Source organism: Melospiza melodia, chromosome Z (assembly GCF_035770615.1).
Source record: "Melospiza melodia melodia isolate bMelMel2 chromosome Z, bMelMel2.pri, whole genome shotgun sequence".
Taxonomy (NCBI): domain Eukaryota; kingdom Metazoa; phylum Chordata; class Aves; order Passeriformes; family Passerellidae; genus Melospiza; species Melospiza melodia.
In genome coordinates this window covers 67,116,677-67,143,550 of record NC_086226.1, presented here as the reverse complement: position 1 = coordinate 67,143,550, position 26,874 = coordinate 67,116,677, and the positions used below count along the sequence as shown (strand labels likewise).

The 26,874-nt window shown below is 39.5% G+C and overlaps 1 protein-coding gene across 1 annotated transcript in view; it reads right to left on the bottom strand.

Moving 5' to 3' along the window:
* MOB3B (MOB kinase activator 3B) overlaps nt 1-26,874 on the bottom strand; it is an 85,585-nt gene that overhangs the window by 10,747 nt on the left and 47,964 nt on the right. The window contains exon 3 of the mRNA XM_063180064.1: nt 6,360-6,562. Within this exon, the coding sequence (XP_063036134.1) occupies nt 6,360-6,562 (203 nt within the window). The remainder of the gene's footprint in view (nt 1-6,359; nt 6,563-26,874) is intronic.

The window sequence follows — 26,874 nt, the reverse complement described above, 5'->3', positions numbered from 1 at the left end:
TAATCAGGAGACATGTTAGTTCTCTACTGTGAACTACAATTTTGTTGCATAGAGTAGGTATTTTGCATAGATTATTTTATACACTAACAGATCTGATTAAATGGGACAATAAATACATCTTTCCTCATTTCTTTTTTCTTTTGCAGAACGTCTAAGTTCATGTGACATGAGATTTTTTTTTCCTTGGACAATTAGAAAAAGTGGACTTGTTTCTCAGTTTTCTGGTTCTTGAAGGTTTAGAGAGAATATTAGCAGTTCAATCCAACACGCAATCAAACTAATAGAGTCACTCAACAAGTACTGGTCAAATTAAGAAAACCCATACTTAAGTAAAGTAGCTTTTCTGAAATTTCTTCTGTATACTGCCTTTACATTTGCCTTATGACTAGCTAGACTATTGAAGGGAGCTGTTAAGTGCTGTTAAAGAAAGGAGATCATAGGCACTTTTTAAACAGTTAACCAAAATCTCACTAGGAAAGTCCTTCTGTCTTCAGTCAAGTACAAACAAAGCAGCTGATGCAATAGAAATAGTCACTAAAAATGTGCCAGAAATTATATATTCAGAAAATCCAGTGCACCTTAATTCTCTGCTTTCTTCGAGCACCAGCGTTGAGAATTCTGTTTTGCAGCAATGTTTAATCCTAGAATTCTCAATTGCCTTCTAATTTCCTGCAGGACGTGGAAAAGATGGCATTTACCTAAAACTGGTTTCTTTAGTTAGTGATCAGATCAATTTTTTAGAAATTCACACTGCTTGTACAATGTAAAGAAAATTCTGTTAGATATTAACACTGTAACTAGACTGGGGGCAGGAAATACTAGGTTGTTTGAGTTGGTTGGTTGGTTGGTTTTCTTGCACTTCTGAAAGAAAAAATGAACCCCTATTTTCTAGTAGACAGCAGTGACTGAACAAGTCTGAACAAGACTAAAAGTTACAGGTTACCTGCCCAAAGCTTAAGCCATCCTGGCAGCACTCACAAACACACTGGGAAGTCTGGAAGGATAAACAGCTGGATGTATCTTTAAAAGAGTGTCTTAATATTACTGTTATCTTGCTTTTTCTAAGTGCAGTAACACAGGACACCTTGAAAAGACCTGAAGGGCTGTACTTTGATGGCAATGAGCAGCAGTATGAAAGTAAAACTGTGTAGCTATAAAGGATAATGACAACAGGAACACAGTAACTATAATGAGATTACTTCTCCTGTACTCTTGATCTCAAACTGTCCTCTTCTGATTGGCAAATAATTTGTATTTCAGACTCTACTGATTTGTGGATGCATTCACTGCTTTCATGAAGTTTATAAGTGGATATACAAAGAATATGGACTGGAAAGTTTAAATTCTAATTTTCAGCATCAACATAAAAACATAGCTAAGTGGACAAACAGATATTTTGGGAAAAACTCCAGTGAATTAAAATAGGAATACTTTTATTTTAAAATATATGCTTGAAAATTTTGTCTGCATAAAAAGTCTCTTCTAATCAACCTGTTTCACACAGCTGTGCTTCATCTGAGATACCTTTGTCAAAATGCCAATGTTTTTGCCATGTTTTTCTAAACCTGCTACAGCTGAGTTTTCCACTCTGAGTTCTGAATGAAATTAGTGCCAGAAGTGTTAGGTTTATAGTATTTTTACTACATTTACGGCATTTCTGGCAATGAATTGCCTGATGAGCAAACATTCTTTTGTGGTATAGATAAAGATGCAACAAAGCTGCTAATTTTTTAGTGAAAAGACATAAATTAGATATATACCAGTAGCTACTTTGGCCTCATGCACAGAGGCAGAGTAACAAGAATTACAAAGCTGAGGGACTGATATTTATGAGGTCTGTAACCCTAGAAAAACAAAAAGCACAAAACAGAAATTCTCAAGTGTTTACCTGAGTACTGTATGACTAATTTACTATTAATGGCACATCCTGAAATGGACAGAAGACTTGGTGAAACTTATGTGAAACAGAGGCTTCTTGCTTTGGTATCTTGACTTCCATGTCATTTTTTAGGCAGCTCCAAATACCAGATGAAAATGTTTTCAGAAACCAATAATACCACATAGCCAATGGAAGCTTTTACAGTGAGAATAATGAGGCAAGAAAATCCCAATTTCCTTGTTTATCCTGCAGAGGAAGTCCATACTCATAGAGGCAATTACCAACTTCACCATTTTTATACACTCAGCTCCACTGATGGTCATCACTTCCAGACACAATCCCAGCCAGTTGCTACTGTGGCTGATAGTCTCTGCATCTAAATGAAACCAACATTTCAAAAGTAAGCAGAATAGTGCATATAAGCAATATATTTCTCTACTTTTTGTCATTCAAATGTAATTGTTCCTTTCTGCTCTTATGAAAAAATGTTTATAAAAATTACTTTGAGAAAAAGCTCAATGTTTTCATAGGATATGATTTATTAAAAAAATCAGCTTGAGAAGAATAAGTGACGCAGATTGCTGTATTCTGCTATCTATTACCCCAATCTCTGAAGAAAATTTTGCTACCATTAATAGTTTCCAGTTATTTAGGAATCCGCTGGGAAACTAACTGATTTGCACTGCTATCAATTAGTAGGAGTGGGATGGACTGAGGTTCCCCTCCTACTGGCACCCTTAGTTTAAAAACCTCTTCACCAGCTTGGCAAGACTGTGGCTGAAAATGCTCTTCCCGTCCTCTGACAGATGGACCCATCAGCGCCCAGCCGAGAAAAGCTTGTTCCCTTCCCATTTCCACCAGTGTAACTCCTATAGAAACAGCAAAGCAAATCAGCAAACACCAAGTTAAGGAACACAGAAAGCTTTGGTCTTCCCATTTCTTTTGTATGTGGCAAGGATCTAGTTTGCTGCTGAAGGGAGGATGTAGAATTAGGAACAAGCTCTTCTCTTGGTACAACTCTTATTTTCTGGCACCAGAGTACTTTGCAAATACTGTTAAATTCAGGCTCATAAGACTTCTGTCAAATGCTAGATATTTTTATATGTCACATAAGAAGATTGATGAAGAGACCTATTACCCAGAGATAGGCAAAAAGCCTAAAATAAAATTGGAAACAGAAACTAAGTCTTTAACCAAGAGATCCCATATGAACTTACTTACAAGAGGTTTCTTTGTACTGGGCCTTAGTGGGAGGGTTTTGGTGGCAGGGGCTAGCAGGGTGGGTTGTGGTGGCAGGAGGTCATGTACTGCCCTGTGCCAGCCAGCTACTGCCATCTGCCCCTGACACCACTGCAATAAACCCACCGTGTGCCAAAATTTCTGCTAAACAAGCACATGGTTCCTCTGCTCAGATATTTAAGAAAGCAGCAGCTGTTAAGAGGAGAAGACAAATGGTGGCACTGTTGGGATGTGGTCGGAGACATATTTTTGGAAGGAAGGGCCATGTGCCAGAGCAGACACAGCCCCGAAGGGACTGTGGCTCCCAGCACAGCAGAGCAGGGACACTGTGGAGGGACTGTGTCCCACAGGAAACCCACGCTGGGGTGGAGGAACACAAGTAAGAATCAAGAAGCAACAGAGACCTCCCCAGTCTCCTGCATTGCTCCTCACCTCCATGAAGGGATTAGGAGTATCTGAATGTAACCTAGCAAACTCAAGGTGAGTGGAGACCTGCAGGAAGCAGGAATAAGTTTTATACTGAATTAGAGCCCAGGCAAGAAAGGTGTTTCTTTGCCAACTGTTTTGTTTAATTCCCTTTTTTCTCCTCAATACACAGATCAGTAATCAAGAGTTTTGTTAACTCACAATAAATTAAATAAACTCCATGCACCAAGATTGTTTTTACTCATGATGTGTTTATAAAGTTATATGGTATATTTCTGAAGTCCTACATACTGTAGAATACATTGTCAGAGAAAAGGGATCCCAGGAAAGAAGTAGAGGGGCAATACTTGGCATAGCTGTACTAATGTTTGAACAACAAATTTATGTGCTGAGACGTCTGTGTACAGATTCTCACTAAAAAGTATATTTAGTTGCTGTGTCTGAATTTTGACAAGCTGTCACCTAACAAAGGGTGAGGGTGGGATGGAGGTAATAGGCATTCCCATTCCTATGGTGTTTTGGCCATTGGATGAGGCTCAGAAGTGAATTAAGGTGAACTACTGACAGCGGGAAATAAAGCTAGCCACACAGGAAAACAACATGAAACAAATAACACATCTTAAAGCTAAGAATAGCCCCCCATAGCCTCCCCATGGATGCACACTTTAAAGGTCTGAGAGCTCTCATGGTGCTGCCTTATCTGTCTGTTAGCTGCAAAGAAGAAATCATATGCTTTCAGACATCTTTCTCCCTAAATAAACCAACTGGACATGAGTTTTTTCTTCAGGATGCCCTGTGGGGTCAGTGACTATGTCAGTTTCCTCTTTTGTCCCCATATAAAACAACTCTATGAAAGACTCAAGAATCTTGCAAATTAACCTGCTGATGGGTATGGGAAAATGACATGTAGCATTTTAAACTATAACCATCTCTTTGACTGCAGAAAGGACGAGTTATGCAACTCCCACATGGGAGGGAGAATTCTCTTTGAATTATTTCTTCATTTGATTTTATGACTGCTCCACTGGGTTGCAAAAGTCTGATAAAATCTATTTTAAACATAGAGCATAAGTCCTGCAGACTAATATTATGATTCATCTACTGCCAACTTCCCCAATTATTCTCCCTTCTTAAAGTTATGTTGATAAATCAGTTGTCTGCCCATTTATTAAAGCATGTGGCAGTCTGTTTATTTAATCATCTCTTGGCCCATTTTCTAATTAAGGGAAATAATGCAGGCTCATTTCCTGTTATGGTGAACCCAGCAGTCCACAGGTTGTCCTCAACCAACTACCCAAGACTATTTGTAATGCCTGATTTGTTTGGCAATTCCCTCCCTTCTCCTTGCTCAGCTGAAGAGAAAAATACAGGCATGTTTTTTTTTCTGCATTTCCACACTGCTCACACCCACCCAACTCAAGGACAGGAAGAGGGAAGCAGGTGAAACTTTTATCTGGGAGATTGTGAATCTCAGCAAAGTTAATAATCATACAATGATTCCAAGGATAATTTTGTGAAGGGAGGAATACAAAACAAGGAAAGCACACACCAACTAGAGCACATTCCCATCTTGCTCTGTTGCTGGGCTTGAGTAACCTCCTGCACCACTCTGTCCCTATCTGTCAACTTTGTGCAGGGGTTTTGATACCCACTAACTGCAGCATTCAACCATTTTTGTCCTCTCTGTATTCTAAAGCTCTTGTAATAAACTTAAGATCACCTCTGTTCCTATCTCTGAGATATTCTGATTTGTATCTTGCTTATGATTTGACTTCAGTATTTAATAGCTACAGGATAACCTAGCATCACTACTCTGGCAGAAAAACTCTCTTTAGCAGGGCTGCCTTCTACCCCTTAGGACATATTTATATAGCATATTAATTCTCCTGTATAGAAAAAAAAACTCAGCTGTCCTGTGATTCTGTGCAAAAAAAAAAAAAAAAAAAAAAAAACCAAAACAAAACCAAAAAACCCTCCAAAAAAAAAAAAAAAACAAGCCAGTGATTCCAGAACTTCCTAATAGGCTGTATGATACAGTATAGTCCAAACTCTAACCTATGGGGAAATGTCTCCCCAATCCCTTTTAAAGTTGGCTAGACACCCACGGTGAGGATTTGAACTGCTTTCTGAATTGTTCCTTACTTTTCCTTCTCTGCTTATATTTTTTTTTTATTTGCAAGCAACAGCAAAAACATTTCCATTTCTGGGTCCTTGCTTATGGAAACAATGATTTTAATTTTAATCTATTTCAGTCCACAAGGAAGTGTCTGGTTTTGTTACACTACTAATTATGTGAATCTCTGTCTCACTTCATCTATCTCACTTAGATTCAGAGTGTGCTCTGGATCTAACACACTCAATACCTTCACAAACACCTACTTAAGGACTTAAATAACCTCACAATTCACCTTTATATAGATAACTGTCCCCTTTACACGCATTTAAGTGACTGCTATGACTTAGTGCCATGCTGTTACTGACCAGTGAAAACAGACTGAATAAAATTATATACTAAGTATATAGTACAGGAGGAAGCAAAAGAAAAATGAACTTCTATTTTCAAATGCCAGGATTTTCCACCTTATATTTTTCCACACAACATACATTACACTTTTTTCTTTCTACAGAGCCTACTGAGGATTGCACAAATACTGCAGCAGAAAGAATGCAGAAAGGCAGAGTTAATCTCTTTAAATTGTCTGTGTTGGATGAAAAACCTTGTTCCTAGAGGAAACTCACTGCAACAAGGATGCGAAAGTCTTGGTAAAGGGAGAAAGAAAATTTCCTAGAGCTTTTGCCCAGACCCCACACTTACCAAAGGCTCTAGTTCTTTGCGGTCTATGAGGTTGAGCTCTGTCACAAAATAATAAAAATGCTTGTAGCAGGTGTTAACGTGGGCCTCAGCCCCCATAAGGATGATACGGTCAAAGTGATGGATGTAGACATGAACGAACACCCGAAAAAGCCGACAGAGTATCTTCTTGCAGATCTGGAGAAAGTTCTTTGGAAAGGGAACACCTGTGAATAGAGAAGGCAATGTTGTCATAGCCATCTTGTCAATCTCAAGACAAAAACTTTACAGCCAAGTGTGAGATTGTAACTGCAAACCAGGTTATGACTTTCTAGGCCTCCCTTCCAATCCAGAATATCACTTTATGCATGCATTTCTTTGAGAGCTAGCACCAAAGATAGCCAAATGAATAAACAACTTTAATGGATCGAGGCTGACAGGAACAAGTTATTTTTTTTTCTATATATAATTTGGTGAATCCATCCAGTATTGTAACATGGGTGATTTTCACTGCAGTGCACATCTATTAACATCAATGGATTTACATCATGCAGTAACTGTTCCCCAAAGTGATGCATACAGAGCACTTAGAAGTAACACAGTTCCTGCTCATGTTTCTCAACAGTGGCATTTCACAGCATCAAATTTAATAACAAATCTGAAATAATTGGCAGAAGGACCTTTTTGCTTTCAACTTCCTCACAGTTACATGTACCAATCTGATTGCTCCTTTAATAGAAAATCTCTTCAAGAGATACAGGAATGGCTCTTTCAAAACACTTTTAAAGTTACCCTACTTTGTACCTGGGGATTCCAAATCAGATGCAAAAGCACTGTTTGCTAATAAACTGTCAGGCATCAATAATGAGGCACAAATAATTTCTTCAGAACTGCTCTCCATTAAAGACTGAACTTGCATGGAGTTATGTGCCGCTAGGCTATCCCCAAAATCCTAAAGTTTTATCTCCTTTTATGATTGTCTCTCAGACATAATGACTTTAGTGCCGTGCTTGGAACTTTACTGCTATTCTGCTTTGTTGCACAGTTTCCTGATTTTTTAGTTATCTAATTTATGCTTTAGTTGGATTTGAACTACATAAATGCAGCTATTTCTTCTTAAAAAATTAGAAAAACCCTCACAATCAAGCATTTCCATACTGCCTAAATGCCCATTTCATGCTCTGAACAAGAAAAACGTTTATTATTGGCAGAAAGAAAGTGGAGGTACTAAACTAACACTTTTGCAACCTTTCTAGTTTTCAAATTTCAGTCCCCTGTTAAATGTTGCTCAGCACTCATAAGAGTGGTGAATTGACAGACAAATTGCCCAGTTTCACTGAGGGTTATGTGAGGACATACAGAGAGATTACAGATGACATAAATTATCAACTGTGCTGTAACCAGTCTGCATCCGATAGACATAAACATGCATCTTCTTTTGGAATCCCTGGCCAAGGAGGTACCAGGATATACCCACTGTGGATATTAACATTGGTACGTCCAACACCATGTGAGTAGGGAAACACATCAGCCTCCAGAAGTATCCTTGAACTGCTTCTATATTTGCCATTACTGAGGTGCAGATAATGTTGGGAAATATTTTGGGGTTTTTTGCCTGTACTGGGTTCACCAGACATTTCAAAATCCTTTTGAAATAATTTTAAGTAGCTTGTAGACATGCAGTGCTGCTTTTCTTATTCCTGATGTACAAACCAAGGATCAGAAAATAGTTGCATCTATCAAAGAACAGCTGCTTTATCTTCTTAAGAAATGTCTGCTTTTTGTTGTCAAATCCATTCATTTAAATGCTAAAGCTATTATGGAAGGTTAAGGAGAAGGCTTGAATGTTCAAGACATGAACTGAGACATGGTTAAATTACAGAAATGACAGTATGTACAGATGTCTTGGCAATATTTAAATCACAACTCCACACAATTACCCAAGCACCTGGATTATAACAATTGTTGTTATTTCCAAGGGCAAAATAAACATAATCTATCAAAAACATATTAGAAACTCCAAGTAGTTGCTCATTAACAAGGGGGATCACATTCACATTCCAGCCATCAGAGCATGGCTAAATTCAGGAATTATTATAACAGCAACCTGCTTTGCATTTCTGTAAAATATACCTATACCAGAAATTAAAAAATATACCCAAGAAAATATCCAGTCTTTAAAAAGGAGGAAGGGGAATAACTGACACTTTTCACTGCAAGTCGGCTTGCTGAACTGAGAGATTAATTCTTGAAAGCACTGTATTTTGTAATCCAGAACAAATATGTTCCAAAATGGAGAATAATTAGTTTCATCTTGCAAGGGCTGACACATGATTGTTACTGAAGAATGTTGCTATAATGAAGACATTTGTACTTCTGTATTAACTGACTAAAACAATCTGAATAAACCAAGCTGATAAATCCTTTCATTTCTCTTCAGGCCATGCTCCTTCACAGTTACAGGCAGTAACTACAAGAGCCGCAGAGCACTGTTTCTGCTGCAAGAGAGGATGTTCACCTGACAGTTCTTTAGATGCATTACGCTGTCAATTTGAGGACATGTAAACAACATATATTTAAAAATAGTTGGTATAGAACAGCCAAGGATTCATAATAAATTTGCAGTGTTTCCTCCTGCTCCTCACATGAATCAAGGTTTCAGACCAATTGCATAGTTTCACTTGCTGTTGCAGAATCTCTCCTATTTTATGGAGTTGTATATGATTCATTAACTCTTAAATAAACAGTGAAACATTGCTGCTATCACAAATATATCATTTGGGCACAGGAGAATCGGTAGTGGCTTTCTGATTCTGATTTCTTTCACATTCCAGCAAAACTGATTTACAAAATGACACAGTGTCCTAAAGAGTTAAAAAGCATCTCCTAGTATCACTGAAAGCAACTGGTAACTTTTTAGTAAGCTACCTACACTCCTCAATCTTGGAGAGCCTGTCAGTCTGTCTATCTGAACCTGGCACAAAGAAGAGGCTCAAATCTGGTCAGCCTCAAGGTACCAATGCGCATATCAAGGTGCCAGCAGCCCTAGTTTGAACATACACCCTGCTGCTCTTTGTGCTCAAAATTAGATAAAAGAGAACAGATTCTGACCTCAATCACAATAGAATGAACTCCAAGTAATGTCATCAAAATTGAAAAAAAATCAGAGCAAAACGATTCTAGATTTATACTCTGAGGTCAGAATTTGGCCTCCTGTTTTGTTCCCATTGCAACTTTACAGTTATAAATATATCAGCCACAGAACAGAGTAATTACAAGTGTCTCTTGGGACTGGACTAACTTATATTTAGATTCATTTGATTTGCTAAGAAGCCTGTTCTCTGTCCTTATGTCAGCCACAGCAGTCTTTGCCTTAGAATCATCAAAGTTGGAAGAGACCTGCAAGGTCATCCAGTCCAATTGTCCACCCAGAACTATCACTGTAGTCCCTAAACACTACACCACATCACCAGCACCAGACCCAGGTGCCTCTTGAACATTTCCAGGGATGGCAACTCCACCACCTACCCAAGACAACCTATTCCAGTGCCTGACCACGTGGCAGAGAAAATATTTTTTCCAGTTACTGACATGAATTCTCTTGTCTCAGCTTAAGGCAATTTCCTTTTGTCCTCTCACTGCAGGCACATCAGGAGCAACCAATCCCCACCTCCAGCTGGAACTTCTTCAGTTAACCAAGACTGCTGGTAGATGATGGAGAGGGGTTTGTCAAGTTCTTCCATCATTACTATGGGGTGGGTCCCATCATGTGCCATAGGCTTGTGTCTAACTGGCATAGCAGGTCACCAACCACTTCCTCCTGGATTATTTGGGCTTCACTCAGCTCCCTGTCCCTAACTTCCAGTTCTGGGAGCTACATATCCTGAGGACACCTGATCTTGATATTAAAGACTGAGACAAAAAAGGCATTAAGTACATCAGCCTTTTCCTCATTCTTTGTCACTACATTACCCTCTGTACTCAACAAGTGATGGAGACTGTCCTTGGCCCTCCTTTTGCTGCCAATGTAGTCATAGAAAGTTTTTTCATTGTCCTTAACTGAAGACCAAATCAAGCTCTAGCTGAGCTAGAACTTGGCCCTTCTAATCTTCTCCATCCATGGTCTTGCTGCATCCTGACAGTCCTGTGAAGTTACCTCGTCCTACTTCCAGAGACAATAGATTTCTTTTTCCCCCTAAGTTCCAGCCAAAGTTCTCTGTTTAACCAGGTCAGTCTTATTCCTGACAACCTGTCTTTCTACATGTGGGGATAGCCTGCTTCTGAATATTTAACAATTCCTTTCTAAAACACATCCATCCTTCCTGGACTCCTTTGCTCCTCAGGGCTGAGTCCCAATAGACTCCTATCAAACAATCTCCTAGACATGCCAAAGTCTGCCTGCTGGAAGACCAAGGTGAAAGTTCTGCTGGTCCTCCTCCTTACTTCACCCAGTATTGAAAACTAACATTTCATGGTTCCTATGCCCAAGATAGCCACTGACCACCACATCACCCACCAGTCCTTCTCTGTTCACAGTCAATCAGTCCAGCAGAGCACCTCCTCTAGTAGGCTCATTTACCAGTTTTGTAAGGAAGATGTCTTCCACACACTTCAGAAAGCTTCCAGACTGCTTTCTCTCTGTTGTATTTCCAGCAGACACTTGGCAAGTTGAAGTTGCCCACAAGTACTAGGTCTGGAGACTGTGAGACTTCTGCCAGTGCTTGCAGAATGCCTCGTCAGCCTGTTCATCCTGGTTGGGTGGTTTAACAGACTCCCACCACCCACCCTGCTGATCTTTGCCCTGATCTTCACCCATAGGCACTCAACCATGTCATCTTCATCATAATAACTGTCAATACAATCAGAACACTCCTTAAGGTACAGTGCTACCCCAACCCCTTTGCTGCTTTGCCCATCTCCCTTCTGAAGAATTTGTAGACATCTATTGCAGCACTCCAGCCAGGGCAGTCATTCCACCAAGTTTCCATGATGGCAAACACATCATAGCTTTTCTGCTGCACAACGGTTTCCAGCTTCTCCTGTTTGCTATCCTTGTGCACTGGTGTAGGTGCACTTCAGCTGGGCTGTCCATTGCACCAACTCTGGTATGTCACCCTCAGGCTCATCTCTAGAGAGCCTGGCCTTGTCCCCTTCCCCTTCTAACCCATTTAAAAGACTGACTGTATTGCTACCAGCAATGTGACACTGTAAAGAGACAGAATGTAAACCTACCAAACCAGACTGCTCAGTTACAGTTATTAAAAGACAAACAAAGATGTTACTGAAATTTTTGAGCTAGCTGAACCTTTCTGCAAGAAGTATTTCTAAATGAGTGAAATGGCAGCCTTGTTCCTATGTAGGATGAGCCCCAGTGCTGCCATAATGGAAAAAAGTAACAAAAGGATCATTTTGGTTAGGTTGACATTTGAAAGTCGAGAGTTCCCCAATATGTTCCAAGAATGTGCAAGCAGCTTTTAAATGTTTCAGTCACACAGCAAAGTTCCTTTAGCTCAGAATTACATATGTAATTGGGAAATAATACAGTGGGGCTTAGATAGGCATGGTAACAAGCTTTGTGAATACGACTGTTCCTGTACCTCTCAGGAGTGTGGGCCATACATGCCACTTTTGTACCAAGGGATGATGTACACGTGCAGAACAGCTGCCCCAAATGCTCTGGTGAGAGATCACAGAATTGTTAGGATTGGCTGCTCCCAGCCTTTATGTTTTCAAATGGTACCTCCTTGTTTGTTAATACAAGGTTCAGCAACACACCTTTCCTCACTGGCTCCTCCACAACTTGCATCAAAGAACTTCCTGGACTGTGTGTGCTGGGCTGTGTAGCCCCTCCAGCAAATACCAGGGTGGCTGGAGTCCCCCAGGAGAACCAGAGCCTATGCCTCAACTACTTCCTTCTCCTGACCATATAGCCTACAGTGAACAGCCACAAGAGTGCCACCCAAATTGTGCCTATCCCTCAATTCTTACCCATAAACTCTCAGCTGGGTAAAGCTTGATACATTCCAGTTACTCTCTCACATAAAGAGCAACTCTAACACCTCACGCCTCTGACCTGTCCTTACTAAAAGGCAGATTCCCATCATACCTATCCATGGCAATATTCCAGTCATGTGTGCAATCTCACCATGTCTCAGCAACTGCAATGAGATCATGGCCCTGCGTACACATATATTTTGAGTGCTTATTTATTTTTCATGCTGCATCCATTTGTATGCAGGCACTGATATATATTTATGTATATATATATATGTTTTATACATAAAATAATAGAATCAAGAAGCCACATTGCCCGGGAGGGGTGTAAGAGGATTCACCACAGCCATAAGCACCTATGATGTGTTTTGTGCTTGGATCCTCAACTCCAGGGGCAGCCAAGGTACATCTGACTCTGCAGTGGTTGCTATAACCTGCTTCCCAGGAGGAAGCAATTGCACAAATGTTGCCATTTGCACCCCGCCTCCCAAGTCCTTCAGTTTAAAGCCCATCTCACCAGACTGGCCAGAGTGCTGCCAACGATTCTCTTGCCCATTTTAGCCAGGGGTAATCCACTTCCCCCATAACAGGCTGAAAATCATTAAAAACACCACCCACTGTTATAGAAGCCAAAACCACCTTCATGCTTTTGGCCACAAACCCAGACACTGATTTGCACAATGTGTCTGTCTCTGGCTGTCCTGCTTTCTCTAACAGGGAGGACAGAGAAGGAGATGACTTGGGCACGGGGATGACTTATGATATTTTTCACCTGTCTTGTCAGCATTTAATAGTCTTCCTTGATCCCATCTAGTTTTTGGCTTGTGGCGTTATTTGTACCCATATGAAGAAGTGATGGGGGTAGTGGTGTACGACAGGTCAGGGTACCCTCTTGGCAACACCATGGATCTCAGCTCCTGGAAGGCAGGATAACCCTTGTGACTGTCTTTCAGGCCAGCAGAGAACAACTCAGTGCCCCTTAACAGAGAGTCACCCACTACAATTCTGTGTTTCTTTTTATGGTAAAGTCCTGCTGGCAAGGTTCTCCTTGTTGGCCTTGTTCATGGATATATAAAGCCTTTGAAGCAGCATATCTGCTTGTGGAGCACAGCAGCATAATAGAAAAACCACACTATTTCCTTGGCGTGCCAGTCTCCCAATGCTCCTTTGATCTTTTTGCTTCTGTTGACTTGCTGGAAAGGCTACTTCTCACATAAAGCAGGGCTCTCTAAAACTTACAAAATTCAATTGGCCCAAGGTATTCCTGAAGGTTTTAAGAAGGACCTAAAGTCTTTCTTAAGTCTTCATAAAATAGAGGGATTTTCTTTTTCTTTTTATAAAGGGCCATATACCCATAGATCTCCGTGGCTATCAACTTCATTTGTTACATTTTCTTAATTTGCTGTCAGGTGATCTGCTCCTGTGCTGGAGCGAGGATCCAGATCTCATCTACCCATCATCAAGCAGACCTACAGCGCAGTGCTACAAAAGCGAATCATGACATTGATCTTTTGCCTTATTTCTTTGCATATTCCATCTCCATAACTGCAGAGAGTGTCATGGCCTTCCTCTCATGACTCACTCTCCAAAGGCACAATTACAACTCCTATCTTCTCAAAAAGCTGGTCACAATCACATGGAAATATATGCTGAGCATCTTGCACAGCGATTACTAGTAAGGTAATGATATGCTGGTTTAAAACATGGATGTTCTGATGTCATGATGAAGGCTCTAATTTAAATCCTGCTGATAAAAAACCTATTCTTTGCATGATGAAAAAAAAAAAAGGAGATGGATTAAGAAAGAGAGATTAAAAGGTAAAGAAACTTACTTAGGTGGGAATAAAAGACTCTAACTAAACATCTGAGATGAATGCCACAGGCAAAAAGCTTATCTCATTTGACATATAAATCTTGAATCTTCTTACTTCAATATGCATCACAATGTCCCTGGAGTAGGTCAATGGTACAAGTGAGAGAGGAAACAGAAGAAAAGTCATTATACACATGGTCTTTGTTGCCTGATTTTCTCTAGGCAAGAATCAGAATGCATAAGGTCACAGAAAGACAATGTTGAGGAGCCAGAGAGAACAACCTGGCCTTTTGTCTGCCACATTACCAGCAGTTCTCAACTGGCCCACAGTCCTCCTATCTGTAACATGCAAGGAAAATGATTACCTAGTTAAACCTTGAATGATCCAGATGCATGACCAGTTTTACCTCCTGTATTTGTATGGCTTGAAATTTTGCTCTACTCAAAGCAGCTGTTAAGTCCTTTGGCAATTGTGCACAGAAATTTTGATGCACATTTGAAAATTCTTTTACAGGCCCCAATCATAATTCATTCTTTTTTAAAAATACATGTGGAAGGAAAAAAGATTGCATTCTCCCTTGTCAAAAGGATTGACACTATTCTATTGCAAACACAGCTTAAGAATGTAACAACCTGGTAAAACAAGAACTCTCCAATTTTATAATAGCTATCAAAGTAACAGTGTTACCAGACTCTAACAAAGTTGAGAAGTTAGGTGAACCAAACCGTTCCACTCTTCCTCCTCAAAGCACAAAAAATTGCAAAAGACGCCCTTTGCTGCAAAAGCATCTATCCTGAGCTAAGCCAATGCGTAATGTTTTCATAGTATGTTAGTCAAGGAAGTGTCTATCTAAAAGGCCAATGAAAACAATGTTAGTTTTGCTGGACTTTGTTCCTCAAATAAATAAGTAGATAGCTGCAAAATATTAGGGATAATCTACACTACTGTGTATCTATATCGTCATGATACTGCCCTCCCTTCTGCTGCCAAGTCAGAGGGAGCAGAAGAAAGGAAAACAATCTTGAGATTATATGGTTTCCTTAGCAAAGTGGTGTACCACTTCCTTTTTAAATAGGAATACCCCTAACAGTGTTACTCTTCAGTAACATAAATCAGCAGGCAGGTCCACTGTCAGTTCTTCAACAAAAGTATTCATATGCTGTCCTGAAGAGGACTCTTAAAGGCAACAAGTTACAAATCAGAAAATTGTTGGAAGCATTGAAGCATTTTAACATCCCTAATAGCTCCCTCTGCTGCTCTATTTCAAGAAATGTGTGATGGCACTAAAGTCTGCAATTTAACTGTCAATTTCACCACAAGGCAAATCTTGTAACACAAATACTGTGAAACAGTATGCAAAGTACCTGAATTAAACTCCTCCCAAAGTCAGAGTACAGAGACTTAAATTTCTGCCCTGCAAAAGCCAGATCCCTTGGACTTTGAGCAAATTTACAGAGGCTGTTACTTGACTGCAATCTAAACTCCTCCCCTTTACTGATTACTTCTGCTGCTGCTGCTTCAGAGGAACAGAAGAGAAACTCTGAAATGCCACAGAGCAGAACACTCTTGCTGCCTGTTCCAAGCAAAGGTAGTTTTACTCCAGACAATAATCAGCCTGATAAATTCATTAGAACAGCTCTGTACCTCTTCAAGGCGAAGAGAACACTGACATAAAAAGCTGCAGAGTCATGATTATGTGTCAGTATAATTCATCTGCCATGGAAGATTCATTTTCCATATAGTAACAAAATTAGGTTTGTTGGATTGCTGCATTTGAGCAAGTCTGTATGGCATTTACATACATACATACATATATATATATATATATATATATATATATATATCCTAAACTGGCTTGGAAAACTATTAGAATACTTCTTAGAGCAGAAACGATAGTGCAGGTGCAAAATGCAGCCTCTTCTGGGACAGAAAATATAGCAGCCATTTGGCAGTATAACAGCTTAGGAAGGGAAAAGAGAATTTATTAACCCATTGAGTGAACATAAGGAAAAAGTATGTACATTTGTACAACACTGGAGCCTGGCCAAGTTATCAATGGAAAAGCATTCCTCCCTACTTTTTAATAGCCCTGTTCAAACAATACTTACAATGAACTGACAATTTCTGGGCAATTATGTGGTCTTGGCTTTCCATGCTGAGTGTACCACAGCACAGTTTTTACTTTCTTTAACTCCTGATGTCTTCAATACCAAACATTCTGGCTGCCCATTAATTTCACAGGGACACTGGAAGACACATGCATTTCTAAGGGCCCCTCTTCAGAAGGGCTGCAAGAAGCAGCAAAATGAAACATTATCAAGAGTAGCAAGCAGCACAGTCTTGGTGATGCACTCAGAACCAGACTTCCTGTCTGCAGCACACAGATATTCTAGCAGTTAGGTGAAAAACACAGGTCCCACATCTGACAAAATTCATCATGACACTAACAAGCAGCTGTAGTTGACAGGTTAATATCACAAAAGAAAATTTTTCTCTTAAGATGGTTACTGTGCTAAATTCATTTTCATAGGCCATTAGAAGAAATAGGCAACTTTAACTCCTCACACTGCAGCCCTTTGTGTCCTCTAATGCAAGGTGTTTTCTGACTCTGTGCCGACTTACAAAGCTCGTATGTGTACAACAATATTCTCAGTGCATATCAGGAGATGATTCATAAAAAGAAAGCCATTTCAAATTATTCTGGAAAAGGAACCAGAGTACACAGGAGTTTACACTCACAGGTGACAGCAATTTCCAAGAAATTTTAGGTTATATCAGTAGGCACACACGTGCACACACGCACATGCAAATTCAAACACAGGAATACAGGGAAGGCTGCAGGAAAGCTATCATTGACTAACAGGTATAGGCCAAAGATGCTTGGATTTACAAGGCACTCAAAACATATAATTGTCTGTGCAAAAGGAGCTACTATCACTTAAACAGATTATTCCAGTATGTCATTAATAGATGATAACATCTGACTCTTCAGATGTCATGGGGTCCATCTAGTACCTGGAAATCAAAGAAAGCTTAGACACTAACTTCCTTGAAAATAAGTCTGGAAAATCAATAAGCAAAAGTATCCTACCTGTTTCAAAGAAAGAAAACCTTAAGCAGAATAAGAATATATTAATGTCATTAGCAAAGGACAGTTACAGAAAAAATTTCAAAAGATTAAATAACTAGACCTACACAAATTACTTGTAAGATACATTCCGGACCAAGTAAAATTTTGAAGAAAAATAAATCAATAAACATCAAATGCACAATTGGATAAAAAGTTTTGAAAGAGAACAAATTATTTTAAGACATAACTAGCCAAAAATAAGTTAATTTGCTCTGTCATCAAATTCAGCTGAAAAAGGGAGGCACCCTGATTTTACTGGAGTAAATTTTTCTCTTTTACAAATTAATTACAGGTTTAATACAAACTGATTACTTCCCTAAGTGGGCATCCATCATCCAATTCTGCAGTAAGGCAACAATAAGAAAGTTAATTGTGTCATTCCCTGCAGTAGCACCTCATTAACATGAATGCTTATATTTTTCTGGGATGACCAATTTCAGTAGCCATTGAAGCTGCAGTACAATCTATTTCAGCATTCTCTGTGTTCTTGCTCTTTATTCTTTTAGCTCACCCACTCATAACAACTTGGCCTGCCTGACTTTCTTTGCCAGTTATTCACTTGGCAGTTGAGCCATTTTCTGCTATTCCAACTTAGTGCTCAGGTGAATTGCATCATCAAGAATAATCTCATACCCTCGCTGTATAAGACTTTTGTAAACATCTCCTCCCACTTTCAAGATCAAAGAAAACTCTTAAAACTTTCCTACTTTACTTTATTCCTTCAGGCAGTTAAGTTCCACCACACTCCTAGAAATTAACGCTGTGTATGGCATTAGATTGAGATGGTCCACTGCCGTGAATTATGTGCTGCCTCTTATACATTCCCAGCATCCACTGTAAGGCTTATCCAAAGAACCTTGTTTTTCTGCCATTCACACAGTTGCATGATCAAATCATTAATAATTTCTGAAAATTTAAAAGCTACTCCAAGCTTTTCCTTTTCCTTTGAGACCACCAGCATTAAAAGTAAACATTAAGAGAGTTTCATGCTTCTGCTTGAAAAAAAAAAAGAAAAGAAGAAAAATCCAATCCAAAATGTGGATGACATTGAAAAGCAAGTAAAATATAAATTGGAAACTTTGTGGCTAACTCTCTTGGAATAACCATGTTAGAAAAAAAGCACTGTGTGGAGTTCAAATTTGGTATGCAGATGATAAGTTTAATAGGTATCCTTAAGCACATTTCAGACCAAGTAAAATTTTGAAGAAAAATAAATCAATAAACATCAAATGCACAATTGGATCAAAAGTTTTGAAAGGTAATTTTTTCAGCTTGTCTCTGGCTAACAAGGGGAAATGGGTTATTAAAGATGCAGTACTAAGAAGGAGCCATCTGCCAAAGCCTGCAGAGGCCGGCTGGTTGAATTAGTGTCTGGGTCTACAGCTGAGAGGCCTTGTACTCATGTCTCTGTCTATCACAGTCAACAAGAATTAACAATAGGAAGTTTAAAAAAGAAAGCAGTGTCCATTTCGCTCTGCAAAGAGTACTGGAAGTTCCCCTACTTGCCTTTTGGGGATCATATTCTGACAAATAGATTGTTAGTCAAAATTTTACTCATTGGGTAACAGAATTGGTCGTGGAAGGTAAGAGCTTTAAATTCCTATCTCCCTGAATAAATCTAGACCAGATGAATATATACGTTATAGAGGAGAATGTGGGGAACATATAGCAGTCAAGAAGAGAGAAAATATAAACAAGAGAAAGATATTATTTGTTCTATTCTAGAAGAAAATATTATGAAGAAAAGGAAAAGGAAAAATAATCTGAAACTAGTAATCCTGTTCTTCAATAGTCTAGTTTTCATAGTCAGGCATACTACAGTGAAGGCAATTTTCAGTTTTAAATAATTTAAAATTATCTGGGATTTGATTAATAATCTGGATTTCCATCCTATCTTTTTCTCTTTGCCTAGAAGACATATCATCCAAATGTATTTTCTAAACAAGTAAGCATGTATAAGTAGCTACACTCGAAGAGGTTTTATGGACATGGATTTTGCTTGCCACACCTTCTGTTATTCCTCCCCAGAGCCACCTGCCTGTGTCTCCTAGCAGCTGCCAGCTACACGGCCTCAAGGGAAGAAGGAGTTTGATCCTCACCAGATACAGCAGAGAACATTTTGGCAGGTCAGATTCAAGCTAGTTTGCCATCTAGGGTTATACCACAAAATGCCATTTAAATGTAGTTACATGCACATCAGAAACTGTAACATTTGTTCTAAGCGACCACATTATAAATGTTGACAGAAGGACTGCAGTTAGAGGACTGCAATGAAGGGATGCAGGCTTTTAAGGAAGTAGAGGCAAGCACGGTTATGTGGGGAATAACCTGCTTTGTGAGAGCATTTGAAATGCAAACAGGTCTGCCTTAGGGCAGGACAGGAGTCAATGAAGAGCTTCTGCATCAAGATTAGTGGGCAGACCAACACAGGCACTATTAAGGTGGGCATGTGCTATGGCTTGCCTGCTCAGGAAAATGCAGATAATGTCTTCAGCAAACAAGCAGAAGTTTTCACTGCCTCTGGTCCTCAAGGGGACCCTTAACACCCTTAAGGCCTCTTGGAAGGAGAGTCCAACAGGACTCAAGCAATCTATGATACTTCTTGTGTTCCTCCTGGAACACATAATGAAGGAGTCAAGAAGGAAAGGTACTCAACCAAGTCTGATTGTTAAAGAAGATGGAAGAACTGTTAGGAAACATGAAAGTTAGAGGCTGCCTTGGCTGCAGCGACTTTTAAGTGGTTGAGGGCAGATCCTAAAAGGAAATAGGAAGGCAAAAATCAAGACCACAACCTTGGATTACACAAAAATCCACTTCCATCTCTTCAGGGGTCTGCCTGGAAGAATGCCATGGGATAAAATCCTGTTGAGAAGAAGGTTCCAGTAGGGCTGGCTGATATGAAAGGATCACCTCCTGGAACTCAAGAAAGATCTGTCCAGACAAGTATGAAACAAAGCAGGATAATCTGCAATGAGCATATTGCTCCTGACAGGAGCTGAAATCTTGGAAGGTATGTGAACAGCAACAATAAAGGATTTTACAAGTAAACAAACTGCAAAAGAAAAACAAAGGAAAATACATGTCTGCTGCTGAATGGAGCATGGGAACTGGTGACAAATGACACAAAAAAGTTAGAGCCTTCCTAGGGTCAGTCTTTACTAATTAAATGGGCCTTTAGAAAACCAAGGCCTCTAAAACCAAAGGAAAAGTATGGAAAAAAGAATCATTACCCTCAGTGGAGGAGAACTGACTTAGGGGAAGGTTAAGCTATGTGTTATCTAACATCCATAAATCCATGGGGCCTGAAGGGATGCACCCAAAACTGTTACAACAAGGCCACTCTTGATTATCTTTGAAAGGTCATGGTGATCTCATGCTGCTAGAAACAGGGAGAAAGCAAAGATCACTTCTATCTTCAAGAAGGCTGAGTTGTAAATGTGGGGAACTCCAGGACACAGAGCCTCACCTCAATCTCTGGGAGCTACTAGGAGAAAATCTTCCTGAAACACATTTTCAAATACATGAAGGACAAGAAGTTTATTAAGAGCTGTCAGCATGTATTTATGAGGGGAAAACACACTTGTCCAATCTGTTGGCTTTTACAATGAGGTCACTAACTAGGCAGATAAAAGTGAGGACAGAAGCTGATGTTCTTTAAATTGACTCCAGTGAAGTCACTCTATCTCTGCCACCACAGAGAAGCTGGAAAAATGAGGGTAAGAAAAGTGGATAGTGACATGGATGGAAAGTGGGTTGAGCTGCTGGGCCCATAGAGTGGCTTGAAATCCAGCTGGAGGTAAGTCAGTGCATCTCTATATGTGTATCTCAAGGCTCAGTACTGGGGCCAATACAGTTTAACGTTTTCACCAATGATCTGGTATACTGGGTCAGAGTTTGAAGAGGACACAAGGCTGGGAGGAGTGACTGACAAACCTAAAGGTGCAGTGCTCCTCAGACAGACCTAAAGAGGCTGGAAAAATAGGCACAGAGAAATCTCATTAAGTTCAGCACAGGTAACTGCATAATATTGTTCCTGGGAAGAACAATGGAGGCACCAGTACACTTTGGCAGCTGAGAAGCTGGAAGGCAGCTTTACTGAGGAGACCATTTGAGCTCTGGCAGACCAAGCTGACCACAGGTGAACAGTATGCTCTCAGGGTGAAAAAGGCCAACAGCACCCTCGACTGCATTGAGGAGAGCACTATCAGCAGGTCAAAGGAGGTGGTCCTTCCCTCTCCTCAGCCATGGTGAGGCTGCACCCAAGTGCTCAGTCCCGTTCTGGGCTCCTCAGTAGAAGAAAGGATTTAACTGAACAGTGTCAAGCTCAGGACCCAAGAGATAATGGATGAAGGAACTAGAACATCTCTCATATGTAGAGAGGCTCAGGGGTAGGACTATTCATTTTGAAAATGGAACACTCAGGGGTTTTATCTATGTGTAAAAGTACCTGATGAGAGAGAATGAAGATGAGGGGGCAGATTGCTCTGCATAGTCCAGCTGGCAGGACAAGAGGTGGCTGGCACAAATTAAGACATGAAATACCACATAACCACTACAAAATGAGTTTTTGCTCTGAAACGGGTCAAGAACTGGAACAGGTTGTCCAGAAAGGTTGTGGAATCTCCATCCACGGACTGGACAACCTGTTCTACATGGTCCTGCTTTGAGCAGGATGGTTGGACCAGATGATCTCAAGAGGTCTTTTCCAGCCCAAATTATTCTGATTCTAATTTTGTCAAGTAGAGCCCCAAGTGTGAGGATCAGTGCCAGAGAGCTCACTGTCTTACCACGTTGCATTCATAGCCTTTAAGAAGCACCTTTACACCAGACCTGCTAGGGTGTGATTTAAGCATGATCACTTTAGGAGGTGAGGAGGCCTGTTCCCATCAACCAACCTGGAGCTGTACTGCACAGCTCCTATCTGGACTTGCACAGCTCTAGAAGTACTTTGAGAGAATAACTTAGGTACCAGACCTAGACCAAATGGTACCTTGACAGGTTCACAAAGCAATTCATTCCCCAACAGCAAGAGGGGAATGGACAAACACTTGCACTTCCATCCAGCAGCAGAGCCTAGAGTGGAAACAGATTCAGGGATGCAGACAGCTTAGGCACATCCTCAGCCAGGTACCTTGCTGAAGGCAAAGTATGTCTTTGGCACTGGACAGGTTGTTTTTTCATTGCTGGAAGAGTGAAATCTAGTTTTGTAGTTAGCCACTGGAAACATTTGTAAATATCTAGCTTGCAGTCTGGGGCCAGAAATTTAGCAAGTGGCAGTTTACATTATTACAATATGTATCACAAAATAAGTCTGAAAAAAGACTTGTTAGTTCTAAAATTAAATATTTCAAAAGTCAAACTATTAAAAGAAATGGGGACTGAATTCTCTAAAGGAACTGTATTTTAATAAGACCTTTAAATCCATTTGTGGCCTCCATAGCTATATATCCCCATGATACTGAAAGGACTACAGTTCATTAGCTGTTACTATTTCCAGTGAGCTTTTATGGGTTTAACTGCAGGATAAAGCAAGAATTGAAATAGCTTTCAAAGGTGGCTGCATTTTTTCCCACGACCACTGCAGCTGCTTGGCACAGAACTTTTTGTCAAAGCAGAAATCCAGTTTTGTTGTGCCGTGCATAGACAGGGTTTGGTGCACTACAGTAGTACTGGTGTACGTCTGAGGATCCCTGTTCAAGAAAATTTCTGTTTTGGCTAAGAAGTCACTTAGCCAAAGTGGTAAGTGGCACTAACTGCGAGTGGTGGAAAGAACTGTTATGGTTTTTTTTTTTCATCTATTTTTTTGTTTTGGCCTAAACACTCTGACATATTTCCAATCATTAGTATATTGCTCCCAGTTATGCCATAAAGAATCAGCCTGTCTTAGAAAGGTTTTATAAAAGATTCAGATTTTAGATTCAAGAGTGTCACTGAAAGTCAATGATATTTAGAGCCTGACTGTTTCCCCTATATTTATGAAACCAAGCCTGATGATAAAAAATATCAGGGGAAGTTGCACTACCAACAAAACACAATCCTGATACAATAAATATAGCTTTTGTTAATTAGCCCTATAAAAACATACATACAGAAAAACCTGCTCAAAAAATTCAAGGAAAGTCCTGTTGTCATCAGCATTCACTTTGACAATTAAAAGATTTTTATGGTTTCTTTAAAGAGGAACTGTTAAGACATTGTGAATGAAGTTTTGTGTGCTTTAACAGCTGAGGCCTTATAAGAGGAGACATGCTAGAGTAAGCCTGGGCAAATGACAGGAGAGATTAACAAGGAAAACCTTCATTTTAGATAAGGCTATATTCCATGTGATAATTTTCTCATCTTGAATACATACAACATTGCTTGCTTTATGTCAAACGTTTCAGCTCACACACAAGCAGCTGAATCTTTAGAAAGACATCCTCAGTGTCCTGCAGCCCAGTTATCTGCAGGAGGCACAAACTATGCAAAACTAAAACTTTATCTCAATGCTGGTGACAAATGTCCACATGAGTGAATAATGCTAGTTTCTTTGAGTCAACGAGGTTCAGCTGTGTTTAGGTTTTTTCCTTCTTTTCTCTTTTTCTGCTGTTGATTTATCAGAAGACAATTACATTATTGTAATTTTTTAAAGTTTCTTGACACCTTTTGCCATGCCTTGGGACAATTATAAAAGTCTGCAATCTCTGTGGCATAAATGTATCATGTTAGTTAACTGATATTCAACCAGCTCCAATTACAACACAACCTGAATACTAAAATTATCATTGCTTTTTGCTCAAAAATTTTGGGTCTGGCTGTGACTGCTACTGTGACATAAAATGTTTTCAACATATGCCTGTCCAAGGACAATTTATCATCTTCTCTTTTCTTTGCCAGGAAAATTAATGGGCAAAAATTCTCAATGCAGCCCAAAACAGTAGAAAATTGAAATGCATAAAATAGGGAGTCACCACCAAGATAAAACAGTAAGATTGTAATTTGTGAGATTTTCATTCTTACCAGAATTCCCCAAGTCAGAGAATATTTTTACTCCTCCAAGACAATCTCTATCATGCAGATTGCTGGAAATTGGGAAATAGCATATTTCCCTTTCTCTTTCTTACACTGAACAATGAACATTACCTGTTTGGCTGAATGGACCCTTGCTTTGATCTTTACAGACTCGCTTCTTCAGATTGTGTGTTTAAAAGCCAGGGATCTGGAACCAAATGTTCAAACTGTGATCTTATGGGTCCAGAGTAAACAAACACCTGGGCAAAATCTTTCTGTTTGATCTACAATTTTAACCCTCCCAGAAAATGCATCAAGCGTTCTCTTGGAGGCCTAGAAATGCATGGGACTTGGAGTCTTTCTAAAGCCTTTCAGTTTTCATTCTCTTTACTCCTGCATATACGGGTTTAGGAACAGGTAAAGAGTACACTTGGCATCACTGACACTACCATGTGTTTGTGACCTCTTTCTGGATCAACAAACAAACAAACAAACAAACAAACAAACAAACCGCAATTCAAGAAAAATAATTTTTACTTAGAATTTCCTACCTGAACAGCTACTTACACACTATATAGACTACTTTGGTTATCTGAGATTTGGCCTTCAATTTGCAAGTGTAATAGTAACATCTACCATGCCTTATAGGGCTCTTGAACAATTACACCTAATTTAACAAAACCAAACAATACCAAGCCTTAAAAATCCAAAAGAAAGGCAGTCAAGAAATGCAACTAATTCTAAAGCATATAAATTCTAAACAGATGTGTTGTTATAATACCTAAATATTCATTGGCACTTTTCTAAAAGATATTATGTCATCAAGCATGTGATTTGGACATGTTTCTCCTGCTTAGTACCATAGCCAGCTTCAGGGATTTGTCTATTAGAGGACTGAATTTTGTCTGTTTAGTCTGGTTAGAGTCAATGCTGTACAAATAAAATCACTATTATTTCACCATGCTAATGTTGACAGTATACATTCATTGGTCAACTATAATGTTTCTCAGTTCACCTGAACATCATCTTCTTAAATGAAAAGATACTTCTTTCCGTATCCAGATGAGAGGTTAGTCTATCAAAGATACGCTGTTCATTGTCTTCCCTTTCCCCTCTATTAATTGACTTTGATTATTCCCTTCTCGATTATCTCTGATTCCTGCTGATTACTCAGCAACCATCCTTTTGTTTCTAAATGAGTCAAAGTGCCACTGATTCACATTATGAGAAGGAAATACAAGTTTCCACTGCATATTTTCAAGCGTATGAAATGACACTGCCTTCCTGAAATTCCTAGACGTGATTCACTGTGAGATGGAAAGAAATAAAAAATCCCCTGTGTCAGCACTGTCAGTAAAGCCTGTTTCACTCCATAGTGTTGCTGAGAGGTTCTCAGCATTTGTAATGTCTTTCCTAATCTTTGAGTTTCCTGCAAGTGTTATTTTCTGCTCAGTAATACAAAACAGTCACTGAACAGGTATCACATATACCCCCTATTACAAGCATTCTAAGCATGACTCAGAGGATTTTCCAAGTGAAGCTAACTTCTGGAAAGGGAGACACATGAAACACTACATTGATCTGTGTGTCTAGGAAATTCCTATGTTCATGTGCACAAGGAGGAAGCTACTGCTGTGGAAAATCATCTGCTGGACAGCATCTTGGGTGAGTCTTCAGGGAAAAGGAAACTATTTAGGCCTTGGCTTTTGTGTTTTTTCTCTACTTGGAAACAATTTTTCCAGGTTAAATGTGTAATCAAAAATTGTGTAATGACTTGCAGTTTCATATAAACAGTGTCAGGCACTAAAAATTATTTTATATTTTCACAGTTCACAATATGCACATGTAAGTTTTGTGGCACTGTAACGGAAGAATTTGTATTATAAAGGCTGTTTATCCCTGTGACACAGAGCTTACAACTCAGCCCAAGAATGACTGTCAGGCTGCAGAGCCTTTCTCTGGGGAGCCCGTCATTAATGTGAGTTACAGGGTAGTAACAGCTGCCTGGTGTCTCAGTCACTGCTTAGGCACACAGAGCCTACATTGAACACTAGGGTAGGAGAAGGAAAGTTTATTGCCTCAATACAGCTTATGCAGACCTATCCACATCCACATGGCTTGCAGAAGGTAACAGAGGAAGCAAATGTTTACATTATTTCTTTTACTCATCAGCTCTGTTTGTAGTTCAAGCCTTTGGCCCTGCCACAGATACATTTACAAGACTGGCTTTAATATTTTGGCTTTGAACACCAAAAAGCATATGCAGGATGCAGTTTTTTTTTTCTCTGCAAGTAGTTTCTGGAATATGTTGGTTGATGGGTTTCAATCAAAACTGCTCAGCTTACAGTCAGTTACAACATTAAGAAAAGAATGAAAGAGAATTATTAAATTCCAGATTCTGTTGTATATCTGTGCAATTCCAGTCAAATAGAAAGTAGATTTTCATGAGGTAACTATCCATAGTTACTTCTGCACAGAGGTAACTTATGGATAGATTAGAGACTGTAGATGAAATTCTACAGCGCTTAAAAACCATGACCCTGTGAAGTGGTACACCTCTCATGAACAATCACAGGATGGTTTTTTAAGGAGCAAGAAAGCAAGTCACATA